Source organism: Aristolochia californica, unplaced genomic scaffold, assembly GCF_029961685.1.
Source record: "Aristolochia californica isolate CCGP_79_NKW_82.1479 unplaced genomic scaffold, dmAriCali1.0.hap1 SCAF_2, whole genome shotgun sequence".
NCBI classification, from domain to species: Eukaryota; Viridiplantae; Streptophyta; class Magnoliopsida; order Piperales; family Aristolochiaceae; genus Aristolochia; species Aristolochia californica.
The window spans coordinates 9,206,820-9,230,230 of record NW_027181881.1 but is presented as its reverse complement, the minus strand read 5'-3'; the positions used below and the strand labels follow the sequence as shown (position 1 = coordinate 9,230,230).

The 23,411-nt window shown below is 38.6% G+C and overlaps 2 protein-coding genes across 2 annotated transcripts; both read right to left on the bottom strand.

Moving 5' to 3' along the window:
* Positions 1-248: 248 nt before the first annotated feature.
* Positions 249-2,337, bottom strand: LOC137956160 (probable inactive patatin-like protein 9). Its single transcript, XM_068803526.1, has 2 exons — positions 1,218-2,337; positions 249-771 (listed from the first exon to the last, which is right to left on the bottom strand). The coding sequence occupies exons 1-2, from the start codon at positions 2,151-2,153 to the stop codon at positions 520-522; spliced, it is 1,188 nt and encodes a 395-aa protein (XP_068659627.1). The 5' UTR covers positions 2,154-2,337; the 3' UTR covers positions 249-519.
* Positions 2,338-8,480: 6,143 nt separating this feature from the next.
* Positions 8,481-20,452, bottom strand: LOC137955409 (long chain acyl-CoA synthetase 6, peroxisomal-like). Its single transcript, XM_068802337.1, has 23 exons — positions 20,033-20,452; positions 14,766-14,826; positions 14,454-14,531; positions 14,147-14,218; positions 13,981-14,062; positions 13,715-13,820; positions 13,548-13,624; positions 13,360-13,404; positions 13,162-13,248; positions 12,919-13,008; positions 12,732-12,811; positions 12,538-12,631; positions 11,911-11,999; positions 11,723-11,811; positions 11,464-11,593; positions 11,136-11,254; positions 10,896-11,019; positions 10,158-10,244; positions 9,715-9,818; positions 9,547-9,632; positions 9,009-9,095; positions 8,832-8,918; positions 8,481-8,743 (listed from the first exon to the last, which is right to left on the bottom strand). The coding sequence occupies exons 1-23, from the start codon at positions 20,145-20,147 to the stop codon at positions 8,645-8,647; spliced, it is 2,088 nt and encodes a 695-aa protein (XP_068658438.1). The 5' UTR covers positions 20,148-20,452; the 3' UTR covers positions 8,481-8,644.
* Positions 20,453-23,411: the final 2,959 nt, after the last annotated feature.

Sequence of the window (23,411 nt, the reverse complement as noted above, 5' to 3'; positions counted from 1 at the left end):
CACTCATATTCTCTATATCAATATATAATCTTATCAGTATATTAAATAATACTATTTATTTATTTATTTATTCGGATGATAAAATGGATAATAGGAGTCTGTACCCTTTGGTTCCTACTTGGTACTTTTGGTAACGCTAAGTGAATGTTCTGGAGCACTTCAGTTCAAGGCTACTTTGTACAGGCAATTAAACAATCACCTGTTCCTTCCTCTTAGTCATAGCGTTTTCTTCTTTTTCTTAAAGCAAAAGGACTATTGCAGTTAAAAGTATTATTGATACGTACGCGGTTTTATAAATACAGGCAGAGAAGCTGATCATGGATTCTCTCAAGAAGCTCAGAATTTCTTTTTTCTTCCAGGGTGGGGGAGAACTAATAAAGAAACGTCTGGTAAAGATAAAAAGCTGGAGTACAAATTAAAATCTGAAATTGAAAAGTTAAGGAGGAGGCAGGTGAGGGGTTAAGCCATCTGGTCTCATCTGAAGTCTTTGTTAACTAACACAAAAGAAGGGAAAAACACTTAGGGACGAGGGAGATTGACCTTCCCAGCAGTGGTTGTCGTAGTTGGTTTCTTTGAAGGGCTCGGTGGGAGAGACTTCCCAGACGCCACCAGTCGCTCCACAAACCTCTCGATTCTCTCTCCGTTACTTTCCTTCAGCAACCGCTTCCCGCCAAAAGGCAACGACTCCACCCCCTTCTCTTTCAGAACCCTCGCGCAGCCTTCTCCTTCTCCTCTCTCCTCTGTTGCCCATCTCCTCACGATTCCGTTTGCCTGCAATGCTTCTTTTTGTTAATTCAATTTCATACAAGAAATAAAAACGGAACGAAAGAAACTACAGAACTAATGACGCTGGCTATCTTGGATTTGTTCAAAGGCCATAGTTATCGAAATGGAATGATGCTCAGAGCCGACATTTTTCATCAAGGGTGATCTGATATGAGTGAACTATTCTCTTCGGGGATCATAAATTCGTAATAAAGTCTCTACTGCTCTCACTTCAAAGCTTTCAAAGTAGAGCATTGATAAGCTAAAGATGGAAAATAAATTAAGAAACAGATCTACAAAACTTTATATGTTTCCATTTGGTTTCTCGCAATGTAGCGATCGACTAATCGATTAGTATATAATATGCGTGTTTCATTCCTTAAATATTAATCTGTAGACTTTTTTTTTTTTTTTTTTAACAAAGATTGATCAAACTTGTCAAATTAACATACCTGAATTCGCAAGTAATCCGAGCGATTCCAACAAAAGGCATTTCCCAGAATCTGATCCACCGTCTCGGAGACGCCGTCCAGTACAATTTCAACCACCGCCGGCGTTGAGCAGTCCCTCGTCATCTTCCCCCGCGATCGCGAAGCTTCACCGCAGGTTCCATTACCCAGAGACAAGACCATCAAATCCTCCAGGCCGCTGACCGAGGGGAAGTCCCTCTTGTTATGCAAGACGTGTGTGACCGCGGCGGCGGATGGGTTATTCATCACCAGACCTCCGTCCACCGCTACGCAACATGTTTTCCCGTCAACCGATGTTAACTCAAAAGGCTTAAACCGACTGGGCGTCGCCGATGTAGCTCGACAAACTTTCCAGAGCTCGAAGTCGAAGCTGGGAGATTCCACTGCGTCGGCTTGAGAGAAGACGAAGGGCGCGCTGCTGTTAAGGTCGTAGCAAGGGACGAGTAAGGGCTTGCACGTGTCCTTGAGCGTCAAATCCCGCCCCTCCGCTCTCCCAAACGCCTCCTGCAAAACGCGATCAAAGCTAGAGCCGGAAAACCTCCGGCGGCGGAAAATGCCGGCAGGTCTGAACATCTTACACCGCTTTTCTTTCAAGAATTTGACGACCTCGGTGGCGGTGTATAGTGGACGACCATTACCGTCGTCAGCCGTCAGCATTGCGGCTATGATACCGCCGATTCCAGTGCCAGCAATCAAATCAAAGAAATCAGCGATTCGAGCAGTGCGATCGCCGGTTTTGGCTTTGATTTGGTGTTCCAGATGGATGAGGATGTCGGCGGCAACAGGGCCATTGGATCCACCGACCCCGTCGATGCTGAGGATCCGAGTTTTCTTCCAGACATCTGCATTTCGACAGTCGGAAAGCCACTTTTTCTCAAGACAAGAGAAGATCTCAAGAGTGAGCTTACTCAACTCCATTCTCCTCAGCCCAAGTAGTGAAGCTTGTTGGTTTGCTTTCCCTAAAAAAAGACCTGGAGCAGTGAGAATCTCAGAGGATAAGGAGTCCACCAAAAACTGTGTCCGGAGCCTGCGACATGTAATCCGTGAACAGAGATGAATGCAGGAAAGGGGACAGAAAACTTTCCAGGAAATTGTGTACGTTGGTGCGGTAAAGAAAAATCACGCCGTAGCGATGAACGGCATTAAAAGGCCAGAAGAGAGCTCCTCCTTTGGGTCTTTTCAGTCACACTTGGTAATGTACTTCCTCTTGCTCGGTAGCTCCGACTTCCCACCGTCTTTCTTCTTTGGGATCGGTCACTCTTTATATACACCAATAGAGTATAGAGAGCACAACATTTGTCAGTTTTGCCCGCGAAATAAGCGAAAGGTGATTCAGATGCTGGCGTTAAGAGAACAAAAAACAAGAAAAAGGAGAGGCGAAGCAAAAGAGTAGTTGGCCACTACCCACCATTTCTCCTGGTTTCTAGTTTCAGTCATAAGATCAGATCATGATGGTTGATGGAGGGTCGGAAGGAAGACGTAAGACTCTGATTCTCCAAAATTAAGCCTAGCGAGTAGGTAGTTGCTAGTTACTCCCTACGCGCTTCTTTCTCTATCAATATAAGTCACTCCTGTACATGTAACCCTGACACGTTTTTCTTGCTTTCGTGGCCCCTAAACAGTTCGAGTTAGGCTTATAAAAAGTTGGGTTTAGTTTAGTTTTTGGCTTCAAACTCAAATTTTAAAACTCTTAACAGGTGAAACTCGAGATTTTTAAAGCTCGGTTTCTTGGTTAGTGAGTTGACTTATCAATATAAAGTTTTTTATAAAAAATCCTATTTACTCTAATTGCTCTTGTTAATTATCTTTTTGGTTTATTGATAGTTACTTTTATTTACCTCAATCCTCGACGATAATGAATCGTTTAACCCTTTTGGTTCTTCACCGTCTAATCTTATTATTTACCAATAAAATACACTTCTTTCTTTTAATTATATTAAGTTGATTATTATACGTTATAAGTCATAGGTTCTCAAAGTCTAAGGCGTATGCTGCGTACTCGAAGGGTGATCCGATGGAGGAATCCGAGACCCAGTAACTAGGTTCAGATGATTGAGCACTCACCTCGAGCCTCCGCCTCCGCAAGGGCATACAAATGTGGTTGGAAGAAGAACCCAAGAGAGGAGAGAGAGGAGACCACCGACTACTGACTACATCTTTTAGAGGGTCTCTCAAAGCCTCAACTAAAAATTAAATAACATGAAGGGTGGCAGGGTGTGTTAGGAAAGCGGGAGGAAGCTGCACCCTTCATTTATACGAGTAACCTAAAAAAAACCAGCTGGCCCTACATTGTTTCTAGTGTAGAGCAAGCACGTGATTTTACTTGCTACAACATCCGCTATGAGGTCCCCCCTCATTTTATGTTTAATATTTTACGTGATTTTATATTCTTTAAAGATGCACCAGCTCACTTAGCCCGATTACGTGTCCCGATTCTGTGGTCCACCACAACTACCAAAGGTATCAACAGCCATGGTTCATCTTTCAGCCATAATTTACCCGAGGGATTTGTAAGTTGCTGCGTGCGCATCTCAGCATAAGAACGGATGAAAGGAAAATTTTGTCTTTTCTTGGTCTCTGGAGATTTATTTCCTTTGCGCTTTGCAACTCTGGATTCGGATCGATACGACACGACGGATATGGCTGCATTAAAAATTTAAAAATAAGAGATGTTAATAAGAGCGCCGTGAGAGAAAGGAGGTACCAAGACGAAGACAAAGGCACACGGACAGCAAGCAAATATCGTGATCTGGGAAAGAGCAACGAAAGTGCAGAGTTCTTTGTTGCTTACCGGACCCGTCGAGTGTCACGTCAGTGCAAAGCCCGAGTACGAAAGGAAAAACAAAATAAATAAAAAGACGATCGACGTTTTTTACGAATAAAGATTAAACAAATAATAGATAAAATAAAGAAATTATTCATGCACAATATATATGTTTCTGACCCCCCACATCAAAACGAATGATATCCTCTAGTTAAAACATCATCCAAAGTACTCTCCAAATGAACAAGAGGAGTTTCTGCTGTTCAAGATAATAATAGAAGACATGCGGACACGTGATTTAGCTAAAATTTTACATGCATGCCATTCATTATTTCACATAATTAACATACCCTTTTTCCTTTAGTTTTGCTGTTGATCATCTAAGGATCCAAACTGAAAGGGTTTCAGCCTGAAATGGTTATTTAGACTATTCATTCACATGAGATCAATGTGACTAGATGACATAATTGCCTTTTTTTTATTATATATCATAGAAAAAAACTTTGTGAGCTCCACAGCCCATGTAGAAGTTATTATCACTCTTAAGAACTATGACAATCAATAAAGAAAATGATATAACTATTTTCAATTAGTGCTATCCAGTGGTGACTTACTGTGCTATCTACCTACTTTTTCCACTGTATATACACAAATTCATTTTTTTTTTTTAAAGAAAAACTAAAACCTTGAGAGGGCTGAGATAGGGGGGTAACTCTGAGATTTTTTAGTCAGCTAATGAACAGAAAGTCACGAACATCCATCAGGCAGAGTCTACCTCGCTTCTTGATCCTGCGACCTATTAAGAAAAAATAAGCTGTGATTTCCCAACAAGATTGCTGAATCAGTAATTGTTATGTCTTTAACGCCTAGAATCTGACCCATGCTTTGCTTTTAGCATCTGGAGAAGTTAATAGCAAAAAGCACCTATATGGAACAAATGCTTCATCCAACTTGACACGTATTGTACAATGAATGAAAGTAACTCTTTCCAAGCTGCAAAGGTCTCAAGTTGTAAAATCACTATTATTTTTGGTTCATTTAAATGAGTTCCCTATAGTTTATGTGAGCTACGTATGTAATCACACATATATATACTTAGTAAAAAAGAATTTTGTGTTCATAAAAGTGCTTTTACCTTTTCACAGGATGAAGTTAGAGTTAACAAGCTGTATTAATCAATAGCAGATTATGTTGACAATCATGTGTTGTTATAGAAATTAAAATTTGAAACTTAGATATATAAGTAATTCAACTATATTTCAAGAGTATTTACATAATTAATGCTTTTTATAAGAAATTTCTAGTTCTTAAGGAATCTGGAATCTTAAAATAGTGAGCTCCGTAATGGGAAATGAGATTATATTACCTCATACAAGAATGGATCCCGACGCCCTCCTGAGCCCGAACGCTTCACTTCGTCCATCTTTAGCAACCTGCGGAAGATTACTTTTTAACTTTTGTAAAGAGAATACATCTACATTAAATGATGGTAGATATGCAGAACAGAGCCAAATACGCGAACCCAAAGACCCCAGTGTTTACGTTCATATATCAATTTATGTTGCAAAAGGTGTTGCGAATATATGTCAACGACGTTCCTTTCGGTCGGCAGTGCCGAGGCACAAATTGAGATACGTGTTTAAGGCCATATATGCACGAGAAATTTGGTTTTGACATGGGACATCGGACATCATGGGGAACAATAATGATTCTAAAGCACGAGAAAATCAGCGGCTAAAGCAGATAGTCAACTTTCTCGATCACAAAATCGACCATATTTAATCCTAACTACCTTAGCAACGATTTGACCAAACCTAGTAACAAAATCAAACTCGGAAACTGAACCGGCGTGCCACTATTACGCCTTTCAACCAATGGGTAAAAGTGTGTTGATCATAGGCAGCGGGAAAGCGATCAAGAGAGACTTACAAACGCAGGGCTTTGCTGGTATCGGGGCTATCGCCGAGCTCCCGCCGTATCCTAATCTCTGAAGAGCAGCCACGAGAAAGAAGCTGTAGTATGGCACTGGCCCGGCGCCGCAGGGACGTCTCGGTGATCTTTCTCCCTCCGATAAACATCACTCTCTTGGAAGTCCATCCACTCTTCACAATAACCTTACTGTGATTCAAAGACCTCGAAGCGGTGGTTGATGCCGTGGATTGCGCTGAAACCTCTTCACGTTCTGATGACGTGCCAGGGTTCGCCGAGATCTTATAGGTTGTGGAACGCCTCCCTTTCGTCGCCTGAGTGAAATTTCAAAGAACAAAAGAACAAGAAAAGGAAATTAAAAAAAATCCACTCAAACGATTTACAGGAGTAGGCAAAATACAGTTATTCTCGGAAGCTGTCAAGTACTGATCATTTTAAACATCATCAGAAGTCAGAAAAACTTGTATGAAGTTTTGTGTGAAGTGGATTTAAAGTTCTTTAGCTGTAAAGCTGAAGACATCAAGTTTTGAGTTGATTTTTGGAGTTTTCGCGCTTGCAAAAGCAATTTTAAGAAAAAATCAGCATAAACACTTAAAATGTAAGTTTAACTAACACATGACAGTTGAAACTTGAAACGAAACGCTCTCCTTCTCGATACTTTTCCCTCTGCAGGTTATACGAGATCAGTTGAACGGTACGAGTGAGTGCGTTATTGATTGTGGTAAGTGTCACAGAAACGTGACGTTTCGAGGCAAATGATTAGAGAGTGGAGTCCGATGAAACTGAGCCCAAAATAACTCCAAAAAATAAGTTGAAATTCAAAAAATGTTGGGCGGAATTTTGAAAAGATGAGCACAAGTGGAGGAGATCCAAAAGGAATTTGGCGTTCTAGACAAAATTAGAGATATATTTCGAAATTGCATCATGAAGGAGAATTTTACTGTAAATCAAAGTGAAATCATGAAAAATATGATGAGACCAAGTCTCTAAATATAACAACCGAGACCTGCAGACCATCCGGTAGTGTGTCCAGGAAACAGCTGAACTACAGGGGACGAGCCTTGAGGAAGCTCAGATCTCGGGTTCAGACCTTAAAAAATTCCGGCCAAGTCTACCTCAAGGCACGACGGACTTGGATCAATGCGGAGGGTCCTCAAAACAAGTGTTATGTATGAGCTGAAGTTTGATACCTTGGCATTCTTCTGAACGTAGTAAGCAGCCATAGCGAGCAATGTGAGCGGATCTCTTCGAATTCTGTCGTCAGAACTGTGGGCGGTAGCAGCAGAAGCAGACGATGATGCAGAACAACTGAAACCGGAGAAACGCAAAGAAGCTTCATCTTTGCCCGAGCTGCGAGAACTCCAGAGAGGTCAAAAGGTAAGCATCTCGTAGAACAGGAAATTACCTCACGACACAGACGAGTCGAGGTTGGAAAATTCACCTGAAGCAGCCGAGAGTGAGTAGAGCTTGGGCAGCTATACTTTCGGAAGAATATGGATCTGCTTCCATATTCCCGACAGCTTCAGAAAAGCGCGCAGAGCACGAGTAAGAAGTATAATTTGAAATCAACTACTTTTCGAACTCAGAAGAGATGGATTTTCCTGCTTTTATGAGAGCTCGAGATTTCATCCGGCCGTACGCAACAAGTTTCCCACACAGGTAGCGTGTAAAATGAACGCTTAGGATGAAGTTCGCCAGTTGCATTTGGTGTGTTTCCAGCTCGTTCAAAACATGGAAAGGGAGAGTGTATCAAGCGTTCAGATTTAGTTTACAGAGAAAAATAAAACAGAGCGTTTGCTAACCACAGTTATGTGACTCGGCGTGCCGAAATCCCGTGTTGGGTCGATTCGCCCTATCCTATACCTGAGTCACCAAAATATCTTACACTGGATGACTCGTTTAAAAAATTATTATAATTATAAGAAATATTTTATAAAAATATCTAATATTTGATATATAATATGGTATACATAATTAAATAAATATACTAATTATTTTCAGGATATAAACAGTGTTTGGGGGACTAAATAAATAAATATAAATTATTTATTAGATAATACTAATTTTTAATTATAAATTAGAGTGCCAAACTACCATTCAAAATGCATAACACCGAAAACCAAATAAAACTTAATACACAACATGTAATTATTAGTCCTTTGCATTTTCTGTAAGTATTAATAATAAATTATAATATTAATTATCCACTTGCTATTATTTTTAAAACTTATTTTTATTACTTAATAAAATAGTAATTAAAATTACACAAAAAATAAACTTCAAATATATTAAAAAATCAAAATCTATATAATACATGCACACTCCATTTATATTAGATTACTAGTATTATTTTTACATATTTTTTACTTATAACATATTATTAATTAAATTAAAATTAATATTATTGAATATTGTGTGTCTCATACTGATAGATACAAACAAACAAAACCAAACCAAACCAAAGATTATGAAGGTAATCAAGTATATTAATAAATATTTTAATAATATTAACTTGTCAAAGGAAAGGCGTGCCAGATCATGGGGACCAAATAAAAACTGAAATATTATCACATTTATTAAGCTCAGTATGTGTATGTAAGATATGATTTTTGAGGGAAATTATTCAAGTAGCAAACAATTGGATTTCAGCTCCTACCTTAAAGGCTGCCTTTGTAAAACTGAAACAACACTCCTCTCCAACTACACATTTTTGAGTTCACAATGCTCTCTGGGGCAATGCCTCAGATGTGGAAAGCTCAGCATACATATCTGAAATTGCGTTGGCAAAATATTCCTTTGCCTGCGGCCTCTTGACCTGCGTCAAAAAGGCGCTTTAACTTACCTTTTAATGTCCTCATATTCACTTCATTCAAAGGGCAGGAACCAGAGACCAAAGAACTAACCTTGAATGTTGGTGTAAGAAGACCATTTTCTAATGTGAAAGGTTCTGCGATTAAAGTAACAGCTTTTGCATATTCGAAACCTCTTAACTACATACCAAAAATGAGGAAAACGACAATCAGAATTACTACCTGTTTTTCTTTGAAAATGCCACTAAAATCAGGTGTGAGATGATTTACCTGAGCTTCCTTTCCAACTGCATCCATATCAGCCAGGACAGCAGCTCTTGCTCCTGGATCACTACACAGTTGCTGTAAATTGTGGTACTGCATACAGAAAGAACAATGTACACAGTTTAAAATTTCATATTTGAACGGGCCAGGTGAGTATCAACTCCTAGTCTATTTGTTTGTACAAAGGCATTCACGCTTAGCCGGTTACGCATTGACCGTACATTTTTCCCATTCAAGACAATAAGACATGCACAGATATGATCGACTAATTGGTACAGATCTATAAATGGAATATTGACTGGGAACAAGTAGACCATGCCACTCATAGCATCAATCTTATATTAGATGGTAAATCTGAAAAAGGACCCCCACTGAATAGACATTTTTTTTTGTCGAATCGTTAGCATTGAACGGTTTCTGTTGAACTAAGATCTGGGTTGGGTAGGGGTAAGCGACACACCAGAAAGTCCTCTTAGACTGGCCCAAATTGGGAATCTCACATCTGTGACTGAATGTAATTAACAAACAGGAAAAATGATACAACCTTCAAGCCCTCAAATGCAGCCCAAGCTTTTAAAACATCCGGATCAACAGACACAATTGCTACTAAACACGAGTTGAAGCTGTCACCTGCCATGGAGGAAAATGTCATTGAATTATGAAACAGAATATCACTAACCATTAACATGGTATTTGGAGCACAAGACCTCACCATATACAAAACATTGCGTAACAAACTTGCACTTGGCATACACGTTCTCAATCTTCTCAGGTGCAATATATTCACCTTGTGCCAACTTAAAAATGTTCTTTTTTCTGTAAGAGTAGAAAAAGAGCCCCTCAAACTTTAAAAGAGAAGTATACAACCAATAAATTCTTAATAACAGAGACCAGAAATCCTGTATTAATCGGCAAAACATGTTTTCACGAGCAACAGCTGCGAGGTAAAAGGAAAACTGATAACCAAGTAACAATACTGAACCGACTATACAAGGCATCAAAGCAACCCAGTTTTCAAGAACAAACTCAATTAATGAGGACATGAACTAGCCAATTTGACTCCATTCTCATGTTCAAAGTGAAACTAATCAGCGGAAAGTGAATACAGAAACTAGAACTAATTATGTATTTCAATCAATCAATACATGACTATACCTATCAATAATTTTCAGCCTCCCTCCAGGTAACCACAATCCTATATCTCCTGTATGCAGCCAACCATCCTCATCTATAACTTCTCTCCTGTACAATATAATTGGCTGTCAGAAAGATTTTGCATAGTAATCAGAAAATCTCTCCCCTGGTTAATCCAAGGGAAGAAAAAGGTAATGAAGTGAATCCAAAACTCCACTAACCACACTCAATATTGCCTTACCAGATTTAAGTAGGGGTGCCAATTTTACCCCGTTTACCCAACTTTCCATAAAAAATTTACCATTCAGTAATTTACCATTATTAAATGGAATGGAAATGGCTATGGGTTATTCAGTACCAATTCACCAAATACCCAATTATATATAAGACCCATTCAGTAAATTTTTATTTGAATGAATGTGTATTTTGGATAAAACATTACTACAGTGTTTTCTCTAAGGATTTTATAGTATTCTTTTAAGGATTTTTTTATACATAGAATGACATTGTTCTTAGGCTTGTGTATATGATAACCATTTGACAAATAGGAAAATAAACCGTATATGGACTAGCTGATTCTATATATTGATAATACTGTATATTGTTTTCCCAAACATGAATGGAATGGTATGCAAAATAAGTTATTCTGTTCGGTTTATATATAGATTACATCCCTAGATTTAAACACTCAAGACTACATAGTAAGCATAAATTAATTTCAAACAACAAATAAATAGTTTTATGTAGTTAGATGATTACGTCTGCACTTCATCCTTGTAGTAGCCTTGGAAGACAATGGGCCCTCTGACACAGATTTCCCCACGAGGATGGGGATGATCATCCGAGGTGTAGTTCATCTCTGGAACGTCCACAAGCTTTATTTCTGCAGCAAGAAATATGTTCCATTGTCAAAAAGTAAAATGGGTAAAGTACAATGCAGAAGCCCAGAACTAACGACATGTGTGGATATTACTAAGCAGGAACAGATCTATTCCTCACCACAAGCAGCACTGGGTGAGCCAACATGTCCGGTTGTGTTGTCACCATCATCCATCGAGCTTATAACACAAGAAGTTTCAGTCATTCCATAACCTTCAGTTATCCGACCACCAAAGCATCTGAAATAAATTGACCTTACTTAGAAGAAAAGAGCACATCCAACATCTACAAACTGATTTTTTTTTCTTTAGAAGGTTGCTTGGCTTTATTGCTAAAAAAAAAAAAACAACAAATACAAAGAGAGTAGAAGGAAATATACAACCCATAAACTACAAGAGGAAAGGAGTTCCTAATCAAGCACAAACTAATTTGTAAAGAGTCAACTTACACACGCAGAAAATCCATAACATCAGGTGACAAAGGTGAGGCGCCTGATCCCATAAAACGAATCCTGCCTCCAAGTTTATCTTTTATTTTATTGAACACCAATCGGTCCCACATAGGTGATGGATTTTTCCCTGAAATAAAATAAGAAGTTAAGCATCCCTGTCATGACAATTCAGAGAAATAAATGCTAATACTTGAAGAACCTTAAAGAATTAAAAAATTGCAAAAATGCCTACTGCTCATATGATTAACCATCATACCATTCAATATTGCTTGCCTCTTGGCACCGTAAGCAGCATTAAAAAGCCTCTCTCTTAAGCCTCCAGATGTCTTGACAGCATTTGTAATGCTATGGTAATTCAATTTTTTTTAACACAAAAGAAAGACGTTTTAGACGTGACAAATAAGTAAAATTCCAGAATAGGAAGCATTCTATAAATCTCCATACCCAGCATATATTCTATTGTATAATCTAGGAACGCTGCAAAATATCGTCGGTCTTAGAGCTGCCATGTCATCCATCAACTTCATATTATCCTGAATACATTACACTAAAACAGATCTGAAAAATATTGTAAAATGGTAAAATAAGAAGAGAAGAAATCACCTAGAGAAGAAGAGAGGGGATGTAGATTACATGACATCCAGATTAGGGGTCAGAACTTTACAGCAAAGGGATTATTTCCCGCACTTCATACAAACATGGTCTAGGTGGAGATCATGAAGAAGTAGTCTCTGGTTTTCTTCAAAACAGTGTTAACATGTTTGCCAATATAGTCATCTACACCTTTTACTCAAAAAAAAAAAAAAAAAAATGTTTGCCAACATAGTATTCACGATGAGGTTTATTTCAAAACTCAGTGCCAATTTTTCTTTTTCAAAGCATCTAATACTAGTGAATAATAAGAATTTATCCAATTTCAGGGAGGGAGTAAATTCTCTCATAAAATTCAATCTATATAATAATTCTCAACAAAAATAAATACATAAAAAAAATACATATGTAATCCTCCTATGCAAGATAAGTTATCTACTGAAGCAAAAACTAAAGAGATTAATGGAGGAAGTTATGTACCCCTTGGTAGAAACCAACAGCAACACCATTATATACCATCGCAATTTGGTTTGCTCTTTCATATATGTGTGCCAAAGGAAGATAGGATATGTAACTGCTCACCACCAAAATGAATTCCAAGAGACAGTAACCATGGATATTTGAAATAAGAGAGTCCAATGTTGGATTAGAACTGAGCTTTAAAGAAAACTCACATATCTGATGGATAGAATTGCAAACCAAGACTTGCAGCAGCAACACTAGCAATCAGGTTCCCATGAGTCAATACAGCTCCCTTATCATCAGGATGAATAGTTAGTATCAAACAAATGTCTCACCAAGAGATGATAAATCAAACAAAAAAGAAGAAAGAACTAATATGCTAAATCCAAATTATAAAACCTTAGGTGTGCCAGTGGTACCACTTGTATAGCAGATTGTTGCAACATCTTCAGGTTTAGGCGGGCAGAACTGCTGAATATTATTAAGGCCCTAGAAACACAATCTTTTTTGTCAGGGAGAGAAGAGAATTGTTCATTTTCAATCCTATGTTCCTAGAGCAAAGAACGAGGTAGATCGTATAATTCTGAGAAATGTCACATAAACAATGAGAAAGAATAGTTGCAGAAAAAAGAATGCTTATACCTGGTTGAGTAATTTTGAATAAGAAATTATCTCCACTCCAGTCTTTGGCAGAAGTGATGGTATATTTTCGTCTCTCCCTCCAACAACCTAAAAAATGAGAAAGAAAACTTAGATGTATGTAATAATCCAAAGAACAGCATCAAAATCCATTTGGTCAATGGGGAACACCACAATGAATTCAAAAGTAGATTTGCTTACCACTACTAAACGTACAGTTGGGATCTCCACTAAAAAGTTCAATAACTTCAACGTGCAAGCAAGAAATCAATAAAATAAAGTCAATCAAATACAGAAGAAGTTACCACTAAATAAGTTTCTTGTCCACCAAACAAAAATTTCAGTATGATTCTGAGCAAGACAGTATTGAAATTAGGGTCAGAACTCACAACGTCAAGTGTTTGTTGCACACAAAAAATAGCCTGTACACCAGCATGATTTACAACATATCTAACAGCATCTGGCCCTGCAGGTACAAGGATGGAATATAAACCCCAATGTTCATCACTTTGAAGAGAATAAAAACATAATATATTAAAACTCAAAGAGACTGTACCAAGAGTGTCATATAAAGGAACAGAAATGAAAGAATAAGCGGCACAAGCATGATCCACAATGACCCACTCAGGCCTATTTATAAAATACAATCCAACACATGCACCCTACAAAAGCAAAGAAGAGAAAAAAAAAATTAGTTTTAGGTGCGAAATAAGTGGAAGGGTCTGCTGTAAGACTAAAGGAAAAAAATAATTAAAGAAATGTAAAACTACAGAGAGGATAAACAGAACAACTACATGCCATTACAAACATCATAATACTCACCTTTGGTACCCCATGATAAATTAGAGCAGAACCAATGGCCGTCCGGGAAGTACCCCCTTCTCCAAATGTCATCCACTTGTACCTTTATAAATGTGAAGAATGAAACTACTTGAACAAAAGGACCTTAAATAGAGGAAATCTGACTTCTGCAGAACAGATCACTTACTCTCCTACTGTTCCATCATCCCGAACTCGTGTGCCCAAATACTTGTAATCTGGATAAGTGTCAACTGCGTGCCTAAAGTAGATAAAACATTATTTGGATCGTTAACCCACACTTCCAAGAAAAGAGCATTCAATTTTCTTAGATACTTTCTCATCTTTTCCTTTGCTGATACTTGGGTGGTTAATACACTAGTCAGTTAAACCCCTATTACTTCTAAACACAATGACAACAAACGAAGCCAAAACCTGTATTCATCTTAAGAACAGAACATACCAACTGGTTCAATTAACATAAGTAGGAAACTCACACAAAGTTATCGTGTAATGTCCCAATATCTGGATGATCTGGAAATCTACTTATGAGCTTCAAAGGGGATCTCACAGACCTGCCAAGTAATTTATTACATTTAAAAAGGTAATAAATCCATCAATATCTAACAATTACTTTCAGCAATCACAGGAAGAAATGAATAGGATCAAAGGGAAATATATCCTGATGTATGAAAATAGCTAGTCCTCATCACCTCTGTAAAACTAATGCTCCACAATGCCAGACATTTGTTCCTGAAACCGAGTGAACATAGACAATGACGTAATCCTTTCAGTTAAGACAATTTTACCTGTACACATTCCATTTTCCGGTATGTAACTTTTCGGGAAGAACCACACTGTAGCCTTGCCCTGAAAAATTATTCCTACTTAGTTTGAAGGCAGTTAACATTTGTAAACAAACGTTCATATTACATGTTTCATACAACTGGCTCAAGGCATTTATATTTTCCATATCTAGTAATGATCTCTCATATTGTATGAAATAAATGGTTATGAAACAAGAAAAATTTCCTTTCAGGAATTTGAGAAAAAGTATGCAAGTCTATAATGACAAATATCAGTCAAAGAACCCATAAATCCTTGGCCGCATTTAAAAATATAAATATAGATAATAAAATAATAATAATACTTTCAAACAATTCCTTCATTGCCTTTATCCCTAAAAAAGAGGGGGCAAAGCTCCCTTCAGATTTCCGACCCATCAGTCTCTCACCACCAATACCTACAAGGTGATAGCGCGTCTCCTCGCTAATCGCCTCCTTACGGCTCTTCTAATAGCTATTCATCATGGTCAAAGTGCCTTCGTCAAGGGAAAAAACATCTTAGATTTGGCCATGGCGTGTCATGAGCTCATCCACCACTTCAAGGCTTTGAAGCTCCCTAGATTCATTCTCAAGTTAAATTTTGAGAAAACTTTTGACAAAGTTAATTGAAAGCTTTCAGACACTCTCCTAGGGAAAATGGGATTTGGTGAAAAGTGGCGTTTCTGGATCCATAGCCGTATTTCCTCTGCCAGCTACTCCGTTCTTCTCAATGGAACTGTTTGCGGCTATTTTAAGAGATCCAGGGGAATTGGACAGGGAGACCCCTTATCCCCCTTGCTATTCAATGTGGTGGCAGAATACCTCTCTTCCTTGATCTATTCGGCCAAGAATTTGGGATGGCTTCTCCCCATGACAGATTGCACGGCCTTTGACATTCCAATCCTCTAGTTTGCAGATGACACCATTTGTTTTGAGGTTGGCATCGTGGATTAGATCAAAAAGTTGCATGCAATTTTGGGCTTATTTGAGTTGGCTTCTAGGCAGAATATTAATTGGAAGAAAACCACTCTCCTCGGCTATCACATCAACACCTCTGTGCTTCGTGGTATGGCAGACTTCTTGGGTGCACGTTAGAGAACATGCCAGCTACATTTTTGGGTCTCCCACTTTTTTACTCTCGGCCTTTGGTGGCGTTATGGTCCCTCTTATTGAGAAATTTGAGAAGAGATTAGCAACTTAAGGGTAAAGTTCTATCCACAATTGGGCAACTCACTCTTCTCAAGTCATGCTTGGTGGGTTTGCTAAACTATCTCTTATCATTCATGCAATGTTCGGCTTCAGTTTGCTCCAGGATTGACGTCATGCGTCAGCGCTTTCTCTGGAGATGATCAGAAGACACCTTCAGATACTATCTAATTAGCTGGAAGGAAATCTACTTGCATCGCAATTGGGGTGAGTTAGGCATTCGGCCTACAAAGGAGATGAACAAAGCCCTAATGCTCAAATGGATTTGGAACTTCAATGTTAAACACAACAATCTATAGAGGGATATGGTCAGGTTCTATCTTCAGTTTTTCGGGTATTGGTGGAGAGAAGGCGGTATCACTTGTCTCTTATCCCCGATTTGGAAATCAGTTTACAAGCTACTCCTAGCCGTCAGGGTTGTGACATCCTTTTACACCGGAAATGGGAGGACCCTTCTCTTTTGGTCAAACGAGTGGTGTGGCCCCTACTCCCTCTCAGATGACTTCCCAAGGCTCTCTGGGTGGCTAGAGACCTCTCTTGCTCAATGGCAGACTCTTGCAGTACCTAATCGTGGAGTCTTCCATCCACAAATTTTTGCTTTATCCTCTCCAAACTCAGCAGTATTACTATCCGAGAGCATGCGACTGATAAACTGACATGGAAGCCCAACATCAATGGACTTTTTATAGTTGTTTCCGCCTATTCTCACATCAGAGAACATGATTCCAACCTACCTCAGCATAAAGCGAATTTTGCATGGAAGCTTTCCATGTCTAGCAAGATCAAGTTTTTTATGTGAACTACCGTCAAAGAGCAGATTCTCAGTTCTGATAACCTCCACAAAAGAGGTTTTACCACTCTTGACTGCACCTGTCCTCTCTGTGGTGTGTGTGACGAGACAGTTCAGCATGTGCTTCTGCACTGCGGGTTCTCTTAGAAAATGTGGATAATGATTTTTCAGAAGATTGGCCTCCAAATGGGGCTTCACCAGGACCTCTTCGGCACTTGCCAAATGGTAATGGGGACTCGCCTACCTAGATTGGGCAAGTTCTCTTGGCTTGCCTTGCGCACGTCCCATGGTATCTATGGCTTGAGTGCAACAACCAGAGATTCAATTCAAAATCTAGTACCCTAGATAGTACGGCTTCTTATGCAGTGGGCTTAATCTCTAGTTGGTTGTCTACTAGAAAGGAATTTGCCACTTTATTAAGTGTTTCCCTTCGTGACAATTGGAGCTTGCTCTCTTATATGATGGGTCCTCACAGGATGCCAGTCATGGCTACTTGGGATCCTCCCCCAAGCGACTGCATCAAACTCAACTTTGATGGCAGTGTGTTGGGTTGTCCTAGGCCAGCGGGTGCGGGTGGTGTCTTCATAGATAGTTGTGGAGAGTCTACTCTCTCTTATGCTGGGACGGTTGGCATCGCTGACTCCAACACTCCTGAAGTGAGTACCCTTCTTTATGGCCTTCAAATTTTCAAGAACCGTCTTCACGAAAAGCTGCTTATTGAAGGAGACTCCAAGATAGTCATCAGTTGGTGCTCCAAAGAAAGCTCCCCCCCTGGCGCCAATGGCCTATTATTGATTGTATTGCTGACATTGTGTCCACAATTCATTGTACTTGGAATCTCATTCCTAGATCAGCCAATTCCTTGGCTGATAAATTGGCAAAATTCGAAACCTCCCATTAATCTTTCATTATTTGGGAAGGTTTCCCTCTATGTAATCTTGATCTTTTGAGCTTTTGATTTAATAAAATTCAGCATCATTTAAAAAAAATACTTTCGAACGGTAAGAATAATAAATATTAGAAATGCCCAACTCTTCATTCTCTCAACGGATACGTTTGACAAACATCTAGCCCATATAGCTTAAGCATGGCACTCCTCATATGCAAGAAAACACCAAGTTAACATTTACCATGAGCACTGAAGCATAAACCAAACTCTGTAGTCATAATGATGATGACTTAAGGTTTGTAATTTTATTGATAGAGAACAAGAATAAAAAAAATGAACAAGACGAAAAGAATGCATATGCAAGCTAGAGCCCTCGCCTTAAGCAAAGTTGCTTCCTTTTCCACATTATTTTTTTCTCCACTCCTGTCCCATATCACCTTCTTCTTCTTCTTTTTCTTCTTCTTGCCTTAGTATTTTTTTTTATTAGGTCAAGTAAGACAATTGGCAACCAAAATTGGACAGGAGCTGATGTTTTGGCTACAGAAATGTTCCTGATTGACATGAGTATGTACAGCAAGGACTCTTACTCATGTTTTGGTTACAGAAAAGCTCCTAATTAACATGATTATGTAATGCAAGATCTCTTAAAAAGTGAATATTCAGAGTTGGTCGGCTATAGGATCCCGGTATTTAGGAAAATCCTGAACATAGAAAACTCATCTTTCCGTTGTCAAGGAGGTCAAATAAAGTGTATAGTTGTTCATCACACCAGAAAGCTCAACTTCTCGTTTTTCAGTTTTATACCATTACATATCAAGATAAAGTCAAGTTATATAAATACATAGAACCCATCATAGCAGGATAGAAGAAGCAGGTCATTCAAGGGCATCTTGCAAGAGACACATCAATTGGCAGTCAACATAAAAGGCATATCCATTCATTTAATACATAGTGGAAGGTTTCACTAAGCTAAGAATTATAAGCAGGAAAAAGGATATGTAGGTCCTTACGAAACAAGGTTTCACTAGCTATTTGATTCCAAGTTAGCTCCTAATAATTAACAGATCCATCCTCTATGAGCATTTTTTTTTTTTGTTTTTTTGAAGGGGAGAACGTTTGGAAATTTCGTGATAGGGACTCAGATCCATACTCTGGTTTTCTTTTTTTAAGTAAATAAATGCTCATTATCAAAGGATTTTAGAATGGGTGGTGGCCTCCCTTGGTAGGCTTATTGATTAGGGAACAGCTATGGGACTAGACTCCAGTTCCTACATCTCATAATCCGTGTCTGCCACTTTTTTGGGCTGCCATTATTCACTGGGAAGTGCTCTAAAGCTCTTTGGGAGCTGGCGTTGTTGTGTACTAGGCAAAGGTTAGCCTGGGTCCATTTGTTCTCATTTGCACCATACAGAAATCCTGTCGTGTATAGCCGATTGTGGTCTCACAGACTATGTTATGCCAAACTTACACAGGTGGTCAGGAGATATAAAATTGGATAGAGGAGGTCTTTGTAATAGAAGATAGGTTCCTTCAAAAAGGACTAGAAAGAGTTCTGTGAGTTTTTTTATACATTTGTAACGGGACCGATTATGCTCTGTCTGTCATTGAAGGGGGCAGGACACAGTATCACTTCTAGTATAGTAAAATCATTGATATTTCAAAAAGTAGGAAATTTGCTTCTTCTTTTTTATGACTATTCTTGTCGTTCACCAGCACATTCTAGACATCAAATTTTACAGCTATAATGCTGACCAGAAGCTAAAAGTAATTTATTACTATCACTGAACGCGACAAGGAAATGGGGTAACAGTTGAGCTGCACGTCAATGTTTCAAATTGGACGATTTTAACTCTAGCATTCTCTTCCCCTTTCCAAATCATGAAGAGTAAAATGGAGAGTTCCGCCACCCTTAGGGTTTGTTTGGAACCCAATGAAAAGAAAAAGGGGAGGAAAAGGTCTTTTTTTTTCTGTTTTTCTTTTCTTCCTTGTTCTAAATAGTGGCTTAATGTACCATACGACCAGAAAGTTGATACGGACAGAAGCAAGTAAGCTAAAGCGCAAACCTGCTTCCATACATAGAAAACAAAGGAACAGAAATACCAAAAAAAAAAAAAAAACGAATCGATGATGAAAAGAAAATTTGCTCAACTAATATTAGCCGAGAAGTGGCACTCCGGATAAATTATGCCAAGTAAGGATATCCTCCTAACGGAAAAATGATATCCTCCCGTCAAAAGAGAAGAGAAAGAAATGAGAAGGCCATAGAACGAGAAAACTGGACAGCGACAGAACCACCTAAACTACACAAAAGAACACGAACCGATTTTGTTTTTCAGCTTTTAAAGCAAGAGATCGACAAATAATTACCTAAAACGAACTCAGCAGCAGTCTCGTTAGTTTCAAGCTGCTTCTTCTGACCAGCCGGTACAGGAAGAAGGTGGTCGTGAATGACCCTTAAGCGACGCTGCGCAGTAGAATCCATGGCTCTACAAATGGATAAATTGATAATCGATCGGTATGAACTATTTTCAGACGTGGCCTCAAAAAAGTTTGTTGATGTGCGGGTGAGAGAAAAGAAGAAAGGGAAGAAGGTTACGAATAAAGCCCACAACAGAAAGAAGAAATATTTATAGATAAAGATAGAGAAGGGCACGCTTCCCTATTTAGTGTAGACGCCGATTATTTAGGCAGGGATGGCGTGATGTAAGAGGTTGTTTTACGTTACGTCTCTGACTGACCATACCGGCGGAGGGGAAGCTTCCGACTCCGGCTTTCGCACGTTAGAACATTGAAGGAACGGGACAACAGGTTGGATGAACATTGAAGGAACGGGACAACAGGTTGGATAATGAAGAGAATTATTGTTTAAAATTGAATGAAGCAAGATGTGCATTACCATCCTGAATGGATTTGACGACGATAAAATCCAAACTAGAGCACCGCCGACGCCCAAAGAGAAAAGAAAAGAAAACCAAATTAAGCAAGAGAGATTTTGTTGTTCTCGAAGGTTGCAGACTTGCAGTCTTGCAGGCTTCTAAACACAAACCTGGTTGACCACTAATTTCGTCTAGACTAAACTCTTAACAGTGGCCAACGGGAATGAAGGGCACTCCCCGTTCTACTCTGACGAGCATATACCAGGTTTATTTCGAACCCACAGAAAAAAAAAGAATTTGATTATTATTATTATTCTAAAAAAATTAATAAAAAAAAGAATTTGATCGTTATCTTATTTTTAGTAACTATTTTTTAGAATCATAATGATTAAAATTTTATTTTATTTTACTTTTTAGGGTTTCCAAATAGATCCTAAACATAGCCTACTTCATTTGTCCATCATGGGGCCTCAATTAAAAATAAGCACCTCATGGCACTCACTCCTTCAAGTATGGTTGCTCATATGGCTTATGTTGGAAGATGGCCCTAAGCCCACATGACCAAGAAAAGTTCACATATCTAAGAGTGTTAGAAGATGGGCCCAAACCCATAAGATATGGATTCACATGGGTTCAAACCCACGGGTCCAAACCCATGAGATATGGACCCACATAAGAGTTTTAATTTAAAGGTGTTTTAGTCAGGTTAATCTTCTATTTATTGTGAGTTATTTAATTATGATATGACTTATCTTTAAGTATTAGAGTTTGGGTGTAATTGGGACAAAGATAGTTTTATTATAATTGGACTCTACTAGCTTCCTCTATTATAAATAGAGGTTCATGTACTATGAATATAATAGGTCAATGAAGTAATTCTCTTTTCCATAAATCCAACAACTTATATATCAGATTTGGGATGGGGGATTAGGGGTTACACCTTGTATTAGGATGGCCAAATATAACATCAATACATAATTAAAAATTTGTTTTTCACAATTTTTGGCATAAATTTTATGGCCAATAGCAGCAATACATAATCAAAAATTCGTTTTCAGCCATGCATGAGCCATGAAGAACTTAATTTTTCAAGGAAGATAATATGGGATTCAAAATAAATTTTGGACAGACTAATGATTATTTAGATGAATTAGAACATGAATTAAAGATCATAACACACTTATCTAGGATTTAAACCTTGCTAGAATAAAAAAAAAACAACACCTTTCCTCTCTAAAAAAAAATAGCACTTTGCCTACTCCATTAGTTGAAAACATCTCCTTATACATTTCAAATACTTTTGAGCAGATTTTGATTGTCAACCCTAGGATCCCTTATTTAATAGTTAGCTAATAGGCCCAACATGACTTCTGCTACTACTCAGAACTCTTCGGGGTTTGACCCTATTCCTGTCGGCTTACCACCACATGGGCTCCTCGCGGTTTTCAGAGGTCCCCAAGCCGTCCATGTCTTGACTCAGTTTCACTTGATTCCAACTGTTGCTGGACTCGGTTGTGAAGAAGGGAGTGTTCATCCCTTGTCCGATCTGCTCGTTCCATCTTTGGAATTGGATGGTATGATCGGATTCTATTTTTGAACAAACGATGTCCACCTTATGAGGGCTTAGCGAGGGTTCCTTAGACATGATGTCTGATAGTTTCAAAGGTTTAATTTTCTTCAAAAATTCAAACTCATTAAAACTTGCTTTGTCTGGCTTATTGAGGCTTTGCAACCTTGTAAACTCAGACGAGGTAACCAATTTTGTCTTGAAGGAAAACTCATTTCTAGACAAGTCCGTTTCCATCATAGATGGATCCGTTGTGACTTCCTTTCTATCTCGAGACTGGTAGTAGAAGTCCTTGATTCCGATTTCGATGAAATCGTTAAGGTTTCCTTTCCAGCTCTAGATTGGCAGGTAGAAATCCCTGATTCCCCTATCTTAATAGAAGACTGGGTTGTGATTTCCTTCTCATGCCTGGCATGACTGGTAGAAATCTCGGGTCAACCTGTGTTTATCAAAACACTAGAGTCATCTGTATGCTTATTAGTTGATGTTATGACTTCCTTTTCTCGCGATGGAGATCCGGTAGAAGTCTAGGAAGAGTTTGGCATATCATGCCTTTTGGTGAGTTCTTTTAACTCTTTGGTTAATTCCTTAACCTTGAGTTGTAAGAGGTCTCCATTTAGCCCATAACGGGCACAATTCTTGGATAAGTCTCCTCGTTCAGAAAGAACTAAAAGACTGTCAATAGAGACTATAGGGTAGAGAGCAATATCGGGAGAGTGGCAATTAATGCTGCTAGGTCCGTCAGTGTGATGCTGATAGGATCTATTTTACCTGTCTATAACACAAGAAAATCTCGAGTAAGAGTATCAGGTAAATAATTTCCTTTAATGATTTCTACAATAAAAGAGAAATTACTTTGACAACAGCAGTGGATATCACCACGCTTGCTGTAGTGTTGTATATCTAGAAAGCGTATGCATAACCGGATATATGAAATGCCAGAGGCTACATGCTCTGTATTGATGTGGAGATTCAATCAGAGGATGTGCCTGACGAATTCGACATGTTTTTTGAGTTTTCCGAGGTGGAAGAATCAGATTCAAGATGAAGCTCATACACTTCATCGTCCGACTAGATTTCATCATGATGGATGATTTCCAATCCTTTTTCTTTGGCTAGTATATTGCCATTTTTTCTTATCGTTTGGACAATCGCGTGCGAAATGTCCTTCTTTCTGGTATATCCAGCATTTGCATTTGCTTGGGGGTTTTCCCTTTGGGCAGTATGCATTTGACCCTTGACTGGATGTAGAGGGGCCAGAGTTTGTTCTTTTTCTAAAGTATCTCTTTTGAGGAGTATACTT